Raw genomic sequence first — 11,613 nt, forward strand, 5'->3', positions numbered from 1 at the left:
ACTGGCGCACAATTGCACTCATCTCACATGCTAGTAAAGGAATGCTCAAAATTCTCCAAGCCAGGTTTCAACAATATGTGAACCGTGAACTTCCAGATGTTCAAGCTGATTTTAGAAAAGGCAGAGGAACCAGAGATCAAATTGCCAACATCTGCAGAATCATCGAAAAAGCAAGAGAGTTCCAGAAAATCATCTATTTCTGCTTTATTGACTATGTCAAAGCCTTTGACTGTGTGGATCACAATAAACTGTGGAAAATTCTTCAAGAGATGGGAATACCAGGCCACCTGACCTGCCTCCTGAGAAATTCGTATGTAGTTCAAGAAACAATAGTCAGAACCAGACATAGAACAATGGACTCATTCAAATTTGGGAAAGGAGTATATCAAAGCTGTATATTGTCACCCTGCTTATTTAACTTATATGAGAAATGCCGGGCTGGAAGAAGCACAAGCTGAAATCAAGATTGCCGGGAGAAATATCAATAACCTGAGATATGCAGATGACACCACCCTTATGGCAGAAAGTGAGAAAGAACTAAAGAGCCTCTTGATGAAAATGAAAGAGGAGAGTGAAAAAGCTGGCTTAAAACTCAACATTGAAAAAACTAAGATCATGGCATCTGTTCCCATCAATTCATGGCAAATAGATGGGGAAACAGTGGAAACAGTGATAGACTTTATTTTGGGGGGCTCCAAAATCACTGCAGATGGTGACTGCAGCTATGAAATTAAAAGACGCTAACTCCTCGGGCCAACCTAGACAGCATGTTAAAAAGCAGAGACATTACTTTGCTGACAAAGGTCTGTCTAGTCAAAGCTATGGTTTTTCCAGTAGTCATGTATGGATGTGATAGTTGGACTATCAGAAAACTGAGTGCTGAAGAATTGATGCTTTTAAACTGTGGTGTTGGAGAAGACTCTTTAGAATCTCTTGGACTGCAAAGAGATCCAACCTATCCATCCTATAGGAAATCAGTCCTGAATATTCATTGGAAGGACTGATGCTGAAGCTGAAACTTCAATACTTTGGCTGCCTGATGCAAAGAACTGACTCATTTGAAAAGACCCTGTTGCTGGGCAAGATTGAAGGCGGGAGGAGAAGGGGATGACAGAGGATGAGATGGTTGGATGGTATCACTGACTCGATGCACATGAGTTTGAGTAAGCTCCAGGAGTTGGTGATGGACATGGAAGCCTGGCGTGCTGCAGTACATTGGGTTGCAAAGAGTCGGACACGACTGAGCCGCTGAACTGAACTGAACTGGTGAGTCACGTCCAGTAATTCTGCCAAATGATGTTCCATTACTATAGAACCTATTAAAATCCTCCAAGTTTTGAAAATTTAGCGAGTTGGAGAAACACTGGATAAATTAGTATAGCATTAGGAGAGAATTCGTCTTACAGTAAACCCTCAGCTTTTAAATGTCATTTTGTTTTTTAAAATGTCCTCCTTATATAAATCTCTGGCTATAAGTTCAGGTTTAGAACTAAATTATTAAACCTGCATAACTTTTATTCAAGTTTTAAGAGTTTCTTTTCCTTCTCTTATGTTTCTGACCTATATTTCTCAGAAGGGGATATATTGGATGGAAGAAAAGTATAGTTTTCAGTCAAAGCAGTAATTTATAATCATCTTGATGTTATGAAATGCATGTGAAACATGACTCCTTTTACTACTGTCACTGCCTTTATTCGTGACCTTAAGGTCTCTTATCTGCCTGTTTTCATGTCCTTCCAACTGGTCTGCCTACCTCCACTATCTCACTCCCTTTTGTTTTTCACAGCCAGTAGAACTGTCCTGAAGGAATTAGCTGGTTACATTACAAGCCTGAGGTTGAAAAAATACAATCTAAACACCTTATGTTTGTAGGTTCCAATTTTGTGTTTCAGTCTTATTCCATGATTCTTCCTTACCGTGTATATTTTGCTTATAGAACACTGAACTTTCTCCTGTTCTTTAGAGTATGCCAGAAACTTTTATAAAGTTCTCTCTAATCCAAATGGATAAAGGGAACAGGAAGTTTGTGCAAATTATAGAAAGGTGCCCCTTTCTCAAGTTCTTTTTATTTCTATCCGGTAGTCATGTATGGATGTGAGAGTTGGACCATAAAGAAGGCTGAGTGCCAAAGAATTGATGCTTTTGAACTGTGGTGTTGAACACTCTTGAGAGTTACTTGGACAGCAAGGAGATCAAAATGGTCAATCCTAAAGGAAACCAACCCTGAATATTCATTGGAAGGACTGATGCTGATGCTGATGATGAAGCTCTAGTACTTTGGCCACCTGATGTGAAGAACTGACTCACTGAAAAAGACCCTGATGCTGGGAAAGATTGAAGGCAGGAGGAGAAGGGGACGACAGCAGATGAGATGGTTGGATGGCATCACTGAGTCAATGAACATGAGTTTGAGCAAAATCTGGGAGGTGGTGAAGGACAGGGAAGCCTGGCATGCTGCAGTTCATGGGGTTTCAAAGAGTTGGGCACATCTTAGTGACTGAACAACAACAATAAGTTGAAAATTGTTCTAATATTAAAATTTTAGTGACCATGCTGCAGATAATTTGGGCAGTGCTCAACTTGTACAGTCATCTGTGGCATCCGTGTATTTTTCCATCTTTGTTTTTGTAAACCTGTTTCTTTGCCTAGAATACACTTCCTCTTCCTGCTTTAGCAAGTTCATACTAATTTTTTTTCCAAATCCCAACTCAAAGCTCATTTCTTTAGAATCTGTTTTCTGACCTCTAGTTGGAGACATTTTCTATACTCCCACAATACTTGGTTTCTGTTTCTTCCTACTTTGTATTCTTATTTATTTTTCTTATATCTACCAGCCTCACTAAATTGAGTTCCTCAAAAACAATTCTTTTTATTTGTGTATTTTTTCTGCTCTTAATACAGTGCTGGACATGAAGTGGGAGTAATGAAGTTTAAAGGAAGAAAATCATGGACTTGAATATTCATTATTTCAGAGCACATTTATTTCTCCTGGGTCTGAGCTTATGCCTTGGGGAACAGTCATACAATGTATTTAGTCTATGTGATAATAATTAGAAGGTATGTATTTAGTCTATGTTATAATAATTAGAAGATAGTGTTATGCACAAGATATTATAGTTAAAGTACAGTATTTATCTCTGAGCCATATCTTATATAAGTTGCCCTCCATATTTCAGCTACATGATTTTCCTTCTTCACTATTATTTATTTTCTGATAGGCAGCATCAGTTATCTCTTAATAGGCAAATGCTTTCAGAATTTATAGTTTGGTATAGACAGTATATGTTCCAATTATCTTGTGTCACATGATCTAATATCTATTTGGATGCTGAATTCTTTGGCTACCTTTGTGGATCTACTTGCAGCAGGTTAAAGTGAAATTTCTAGACTCATGCTTCAAATATTCCCAGGAGGGAGCTTTATTAGGCTGGAGAACAATTTTTACTTAAAAATCTCACTGGATTCATTTAGGAGTTTTAGAAGAAATTATCAAGTCTATATTTTTACTCAAGTCTTTCATGATTAATGCCCTAGACTTCAAAGCAATTTTAGAGCTTATTGGAAACAATAGGCTTTTACAAACCTCTACCCATAAAGTCTGTGTTACTAGTAATTTGGTATATGAAAATTTGCTTCTATTAATTGTTAGTTTACTATCTAGAGATAGTATTCTTTATTTTGATTTGATGTTTTTGAAAACTTCCAAATGTTTCATATTTAAAAGTCTATTTTTAATGTTTGGAAACTTTCATTGAGTAACTATAATATGCTTACATTAATTAAGCTGAATTTATCCAGGGAAAGAGACAATTTCCTATTATCCAAATATTTTATAATTTTAAAAAATTAAAAATTTTAAGTTTACTTTGTATTCACCTTGTGCTAAGCACTGTAGTCATACTTTATTTATATTAGCTCTTATAAAACTAAAACAGTAATACTGTAAAGTATTTTTTAATTCCCATTTAAAAAACTAGAGAATTAAATTTCAGATTAAGCAGTTTTTTGTTGTTCTGTAGAGACAGAGCCATTTATGTTTTTACAATATCATTTTGCCAAGCATAGTGTGCTTTAGCGTGAAGGTAATGGAAAGCAGAGACTGTCAGTACTTTCTGAAGCTACAGAATGATTTGCTTTGGAAAAGTAGTATGAATAACACTTAGAAGAAATAATTAAAGTAAGGTTGTAGTTCTAGACACTACAGAAGTCAAAGGAGGGAAGGGATGCTATAAGAAATTCTGTGATACCAATGAGGAGGGTACAGTTTTACCTCTGAAGAAAAAAGGACAGTTTAGTAATAAAGTGAAAGTGAAGTCACTCAGTTGTGTCTGACTCTTTGTGACCCCATGGACTGAGTATGGGATAATTTCCAGATATATTCTAACAGGACTGGTGACCCAGGACTGGATAAAATGACTGTTAGTTAACTGTCTTAGTAATTTTCGTTACTTCTATTGGTATATATAATTTCACAGTAGAAAATTCATCTTCTTTAATTAATTTTTTCCAAAGGCTTCCTTTGTGAGACTAGAAAAAGGTACTTACAGAATGGAGACTTTGCATAAACATGATGGACTCTTTTGCAGTCTGGGATTTTTCTGGGATGAATGTATATTTTGCTTCGTACAGCCTTGTCTGTGAGTCACGTCTGCATGGCCTTGTTATACAGCTGCCTCCCTGGCACTTCTTGAAAACCACATTAGTACCAGTAATATGAGTTGAACATCTATGGTGAAAGAATTAGATTACATTTATATATGAAGGCCAGAGAAACTATGAATAGATATTAACATCCTAAAATCATTCCCTCAGTGATAATTGCTGTGGACCATGTACCAAATTCCATTTTGACAAAAGTAGGCACAGTGTCCTACCCCTATTCACCATCAATTTCAACAAGAACAATGATGTTAATTCATATGTATTAATATTCACTGTTCATTAAAGTGATCAACATATCTATTAGCTCCTTGTAACTAAAGATGATAATTCTTCACAGGCATGTTGTGAACATTAATTGAGTTAAAAGATACAGAGGAGTGGCTTCCCAGTGGGGAGGGGAGAGTCAACATTATGTTTAAAACCCTCTTAGATTTCCTACTCATGGTACATATATACATATATACTTGCACACGTGTGTGTGTGTGTATATATATATATAAAGAGCCTCTTGATGAAAGTGAAAGAAGAGAGTGAAAAAGTTGGCTTAAAGCTCAACATTCAGAAAACTAAGATCATGGCATCCAGTCCCATCACTTCATGGCAAGTAGATGGAGAAACAATGGAAATAGTGAGAGACTTTATTTCTTTGGGCTCCAAAATCACTGCAGATGGTGACTGCAGCCATGAAATTAAAAGACGCTTATTCCTTGGAAGAAAAGCTATGACCAACCTAGAGAGCATATTAAAAAGCAGAGATATTACTTTGCTGACAAAGGTCCATCTAATCAAAACTATGGTTTTTCCAGTAGTCATGTATGGATATGAGAGTTGGACTACAAGGAAAGCTGAGCGCTGAAGAGTTGATGCTTTTTGAACTTTGGTTTTGGAGAAGACTCTTGAGAGTCCCTTGGACTTCAAGGAGATCAAACCAGTCAATCCTAAAGGAAATCAATCCTGAATATTCATTGGAAGGACTGATGCTGAAGCTGAAACTCCTATACTTTGGCCACCTAATGTGAAGAACTGACTCATTTGAAAAGACCCGGATGCTGGGCAAGATTGAAGGTGGGAGGAGAAGGGGGCGACAGAGGATGAGCTGGTTGGATGGCATCGCTGACTTGATGGACATGAGTTTGAGTGAGCCCTGGGAGTTGGTGATGGACAGGGAAGCCTGGCGTGCTGCAGTCCATGGGGTTGCGAAGAGTCGGACACGACTGATCTGAACTGATATTGCTGTATGTGCTGTGCTGTGCTTAGTCGTTGCGTCGTGTCTGACTGACTCTTTGCGACCCTGTTGCCTGTAGCTTGCCAGGCTCTTCTGTCCATGAGATTCACCAGGCAAGACTACTGGACTGGGTTGCCATGCCCTCCTTCAAGGGGTCTTCCCGACCCAGGAATTGAACCCAGTCTCCCTCATTGCAGGTGGATTCTTTACCATCTGAGGCACCAGGTAAGCCCAGGAATACTGGAGTGGGTAGCCTATCAGAAGACCCCCTTCTCCAGGGGGTCTTTCTGATCTAGGAATCGAACCAGAGTCTCATGCATTGCAGGCAGTTACTTTACCAGCTGAGCTACCAGAGAAGCCCATAGTGCTATATAGATGTATACATATATACATAGATGTATATATCATACATAAAAAACCATGTGTGGTTTTTGTGTTTACGTTTTACATTTTATTGAGCTAGACTGAAAGAGGAAATGAAAATAAACCCTGTATAGAAATGCTTGTGTGTTCACACCTTTTGGTCTTTATAAGTAAGAGAATTGTTAAATACCTGGCAGAGATTGAGGTGGAGTAGGGTATGGGTAAAAGATTCTAAAGAGTTCTTATTTATCTGAAGGATTTATCCCATTCTGTGTTAATATTAAACTTCATTCCATTGATCCATTTAAATGAATTTATTTGTATTTCAAGGATTAAAAGAAATGATTAGTCATATTTTCCCAGAAGGTTAGCTCTAAAGTAAATGTGAAAATTAAACTTACACTGCCTCCGACAAAGTGCCTGGCTCACAGTAGGAACTCAGTGTTATTTTCGATACTTGTTTTTATATATATCTTTATGACTGATAAGGAAACAGATTTGTTTTCATTAACTCTTAAAAAGTAGTTGTTTGATAGATTCTTTGTTTAGTTTTTACTTTATGCCATGAACAAGGCTAGGAGATTAAAAAAAAATCAGTCCTCAAGGATCTTAAAGCCTAGTGGAGAAAATAAAATGACACAGAAAATTATTGCCCACTGTGAAAGAAGCACCCTCAAGGATTAAATGGCAACCCACTCCAGTATTCTTGCCTAGAAAATTCCATGGACCGAGGAGCCTGGTGGACTTCAGTCCATGGGGTCACAAAGAGACACAAATGAGTGCCTGAGCGCACATAGACACACGCGCCCGCACACACACGCGCGTGCCAGTGAGAGCAGCCCGTGCATGTTGCCTTGGGAACAGCCTCAAGGATATCTAACCCCAAACGGAGGGAGAGGAAAGACACTTGGGGGAAGCATTTAAACTGAGACTTGAAGTATTGACAAGCATTATCTGAATACGGGAGGTGGTGCTGGGAGGGATTGCTGCATGAGAAGAGGAGAGAGTGTTTCCTGGGTTGAAACACAAGTCTCTGTGAAAGATTCTAGCAGCTTAGTAGACATAAAGCGAACAATGAAAAGGCATTTTTCTACACACCTCTTTTCTCTAACATGTTTTTTTATTCTAAAGCAGTTATAATTACACTGATTTCTGTTGTTCTTTAATACTCATTAACTATTCCATGTATTTGATAGTTTTAATTTAAATATCTCATCTATTCATAAATAAGAGCTACTTCTACCTATTCTTTGAAAAATCAAAATTTTCACTTATTTTTATGAAAAGGACTTCTTTTCTTTAAGCTCAAGATTAAATGAAAAATAAAATATACTTAACATGAGACTCTAACAGTTTAATTGATTTCAGTGAAACAGATTCACCTTAAAAAGCTTTGAACCACATGGAATAAAAGATTGGGTAGGAACTTGAGCTCTAATTCTCAGATATCTTAAAGTTTAGATTACAACTTTTTTCTTCCTCTTTCCTCTGACAACATATTTTTAATACAACCCCATGAATATTGAAATTATTCCCAAATTTTGATTGATCGTGCTTCCAAAATGTAATACTCAGAAATTGTTAGATATATAATGGGGCAGGTTGAATATTGCAATTAACTGTGTGAGCACTCGACCACAAAGATAGTCTTTGTTTGCCTATTATAGAAAATTAAAAATTCATAAGTGAAGACATTTGAAAACATATTTATTCAATAGAATAATACCTTGTTGCTTCAATAGTGTTCCTTCTGGAGATATAGAATGGCTGGTCCCCGTTATTCTCATCAAATATTCCCCATCGGAGGTGGGCCCACTCACGGACAAATACTCTGCCTATGAGAGAATATTGCAGCTTTAAAATTTATATTTACAACAGAAGTATCCCTGGTTTTTGAAAATTCATTATGCACCACTTCATTTTTATGAAAGACCCACCTTAGTACCTGTTTTCACTAACAAAGAAATTTGAATAGGATTTTGCTTTTATGAAAAAAGGCGAAAAGCAAAGATAGCGTTAGGCATTTGTTTTGCAGCCAACTGTTTTACAGACAGCACACACCCAGAGCAGGAAGAGTGGCACCACCAAGCTCCTTCCCTAGCAACTGTGCTTGGTATCAAGCCTCATAGATTTGAAATGTGTCTGTGAGCATCTGTGATGTATCTCAACATATTTTGTGTATCTGTTTTTTTTTTTCCATGAAATTTCCATTTTATTATAGTTTTACATCACATTAGTTCAAATGCATTTCTCTACAACTACTCCAACATAGCTCCTTCGGAATTAGTCATCGTTAACATGTGACATTACCAAAGCCTTTGAATTTAAAATAAACGTAAAATTTCAAAATAGTAACTTTTAATTATGAATGGGATAAGCCATCAAGTGATGGTTGGGGCTGTTAATTTCCAACAAGACACTTTGTTGAAATGTTCTTTCTGATACCCCAGGTATAAATGAGAACCTTCAAAAAACAAGGGCAGAACCAAAATACAATAAACATGCCTCTGCAGCTTAAGCCTCTCATAGACCTTAGACCCCTGACAGAAAGCTAGGTAAAGCATCTTTCCTGCAAATTTAAGCGGGTTTCGCAGTATTCCCATGTGGACGAGCCTTCAGAGACAGGCATCAAGCATATCTTTAGCATATACCATCTTGGCTCTGGCTGCGTTAATTATGCCTGAAGAGTTTAATACCCATCCAAGTCCAAAGGTGGAAGAACACATAAACAGGTACGGTAATCGGCAAGAGCAGACTGTAAAAGCACAGACTGGTGGTGCTAGTGCAGCCCTGAGGGAAGTCGTCTTCCACAGAGGCTGAGTAAAACAGTCCTGCCAAAGACACCAGTGGAATCAGGACAGTCAGCGTCGGAAGAGACAGAAACATCCTTCTCCTCCACTTATCACCCGCCACTCTGACTTTTTAAAAGGTAGGTGGTATTTAGATTGTTGTGTGTGTTGTTTTTAAGTATGATCTAATGCTGCTCCACTTCTTCTTGCTTCTTATTTTGATGTGTCATCCTAGCTGCCTGTGGTATCATATTAGGAATCCCATCAATAATTGGATAGGCTATTCCTAACTCTTCATTAATCAATTCATTTGTCGATGCTTCATATCTGAGCGGCTTCTTGGAGAGCGGACACACCAGGAACTCCAGCAAGGCCTGGTCGAAGGCGCGGGGCGGTTTCTCCGTCCTCTCGCTCTTGTCTGCGGACGGCCGCGAGCTGGACGCGTGCAGACACCTCAGGGCGACCGCGGACGGCGGCGCGCGTGTCCCTCGCAGCGCTGACGCGAGCCGGGCGCACACTCCGCTCAGCATGGTCTGGCAGCCGCGACCGGGCCTCTGCGCGCCCTCGGCCACCCGGGCCTGTGTATCTGTTAACAAGATGTGTCCTAAGGTAATTGCTTCTTGTATATCATTCTGACTGATGAAATTTTCATAGGAACACTTCTTTTGAATAATGAGGGAAACTTGTATATAAATACAGTTTTCTTATATTTTAAATCTCCCTTCCCCACATCATCAATCTAACTGAGTCAAGGAAATCTAGAAATTGACAACTTTTATTAGACCAAAGAAGTTAAATCAGTTAGTATCAGTAAATGGCTAACTTTATTATTAAACACACATACCAAAAGAAATGTAGTTAGGTTGAACATAACTAGTTACTTTCCAAACAAAAATATTAATTAATACTTATTTTTTCCTTTAAAAATTTAAAAAATACCATCAATCACAGTGTTATATTTGTTTCCAGTGGAAATAAAAACAGAAGTATGAAATAGATATCCTTACCTCGGGACCCATAGATAGGCAAATTATTAGTCAGCAAGAAGTTTGGAGTAAAATGTATATATTGTCCTTTTTCTCCACATCTTCCATATTGAAGTGTATAGGGATCATCTCCATATTTTAGGTAAGGATTAGCAACTATGACATCTGCCTAAAAGGCAGAATAAACAAACCAAAACAGATCTCATGAGCAATAGAAAAAAGGAAATTTTCATCTAAATTTAGAACATTAATATTACTAAATTAAATACTAAAGTAGTCATTAGTAATTACTTAAAATTATGAGCATTAATTTCTAAAAGTCACAGTAAGAATAAACAATTTAGGAGCTAGATAAAATACCCTACCTGGTCATATGATTCTTGTTTTGGCATTAAGTACTCAGATTTTGACTTCCACGTCATTGGAATTAAAATGCTTACATTCCTGAAATAAACTCTTCATTTGGTGGCATGAAACAGGTAAGTAGAAGCTTCATTTACCATTTCCTGACAAAATTAAAAGTACCTTGTAGTAGCAGTTTCTCAATGAAATGAATGTGAAAGCGTGCAAGCAAGCAAGAAGAAGCTGATCTAAGCCCATCTCCCCAAATATTTTGGCAGACTAACGGAAAAGTAGGTTACATTTTACCATGTCTATCTAGTTTGTAACCTCTCATTTTTATATACCTAGAAATCAGTTCTTTAATTTTTACCTGTCCAGGTCTGCATTCAACATGATCTGGAGCAGGGAGTGAGGATGCTAGGTGAGATATAAAGGTGATTAAGACTGGGAGTCTGTTAGCAAGTTGCTTCTTGAATTGGACAGAGGTGCTTAAAACTGGGTTGGGAGTTTAAAGTTTGGTTGATTTTATGCTGTTGTTAATTGAAAAAACCATTTGCTAGATTTATTTTGAGTTATCATCTCATATGGAATGTGTTCATAAAAAGCAAAGTTTTACCAGGCAATAATTTTCTAAGAATACGTAAGTCATTGGCTTCAAGTTCTAGTTTTGCTACTTAATGTATGACTGTGCAAATCACTTAACTTCTCTCAATTTATACAGCAAGGGTAATTAATAATCTATATTGTGTGGGCTTTCCAGGTAGTGCTGGTGATAACCTGTGTGCCAATGCAGGAGACATAAGGAACGTGGGTTTGATCCCTGGGTTGGGAACATCCCCTTGGAGGAGGTCATGGCAACTCACTCCAGTGTTCTTGCCTAAAGAATCCCGTGGACAGAAGAGCCTGGTGGGCTACAGTCCATGGGGTCACAAAAAGTCAGATATGACTGAAATGAGTGAGCATGCATGCATGCATTGTTGACCCCCTTAATGGGATATTGAGATACAAAGAAAATAGTATATATTAAGAGTACTATATATAGAATATTGTACTGATTAACCCAAAGAAAATTAGGAAATAAGTCAACTTCAAAAATATAATATTTTCTTTATGATCAGATACCTAAGAATTTCAAAATTTTCAGAGCTAAACAAATGTGAAGACTGAAAAAATTGAAAAAAATGTAGAAGATAATGAGCCTCAAGGGCTTTAAATAAGGTTAGTTTTTTAAACATTATAAAAGTAA

The 11,613-nt window shown here is 37.5% G+C and overlaps 2 protein-coding genes across 2 annotated transcripts in view; both read right to left on the reverse strand.

Annotated features, from left to right (window-relative positions):
• The window catches only part of LOC128044708 (calcium-activated chloride channel regulator 1-like), a 29,248-nt gene extending 18,720 nt beyond the window's left edge, over window positions 1-10,528 (reverse strand). The window contains 4 exon segments of the mRNA XM_052637110.1: window positions 4,546-4,726; window positions 7,977-8,085; window positions 10,047-10,194; window positions 10,391-10,528. Of these exon segments, the coding sequence (XP_052493070.1) occupies window positions 4,546-4,726; window positions 7,977-8,085; window positions 10,047-10,194; window positions 10,391-10,528 (576 nt within the window).
• Window positions 9,095-9,601, reverse strand: LOC128044709 (protein preY, mitochondrial). Its single transcript, XM_052637111.1, has one exon. The coding sequence runs from the start codon at window positions 9,567-9,569 to the stop codon at window positions 9,225-9,227; it is 345 nt and encodes a 114-aa protein (XP_052493071.1). The 5' UTR covers window positions 9,570-9,601; the 3' UTR covers window positions 9,095-9,224.
• Window positions 10,529-11,613: the final 1,085 nt, after the last annotated feature.

The sequence above is a fragment of the Budorcas taxicolor genome, chromosome 3, assembly GCF_023091745.1.
Source record: "Budorcas taxicolor isolate Tak-1 chromosome 3, Takin1.1, whole genome shotgun sequence".
NCBI lineage: Eukaryota > Metazoa > Chordata > Mammalia > Artiodactyla > Bovidae > Budorcas > Budorcas taxicolor.

Excerpts from the sequence above, each read along its gene's own strand:
- LOC128044709 (XM_052637111.1), bottom strand. The coding sequence starts at position 9,569 with ATGCTGAGCGGAGTGTGCGCCCGGCTCGCGTCAGCGCTGCGAGGGACA.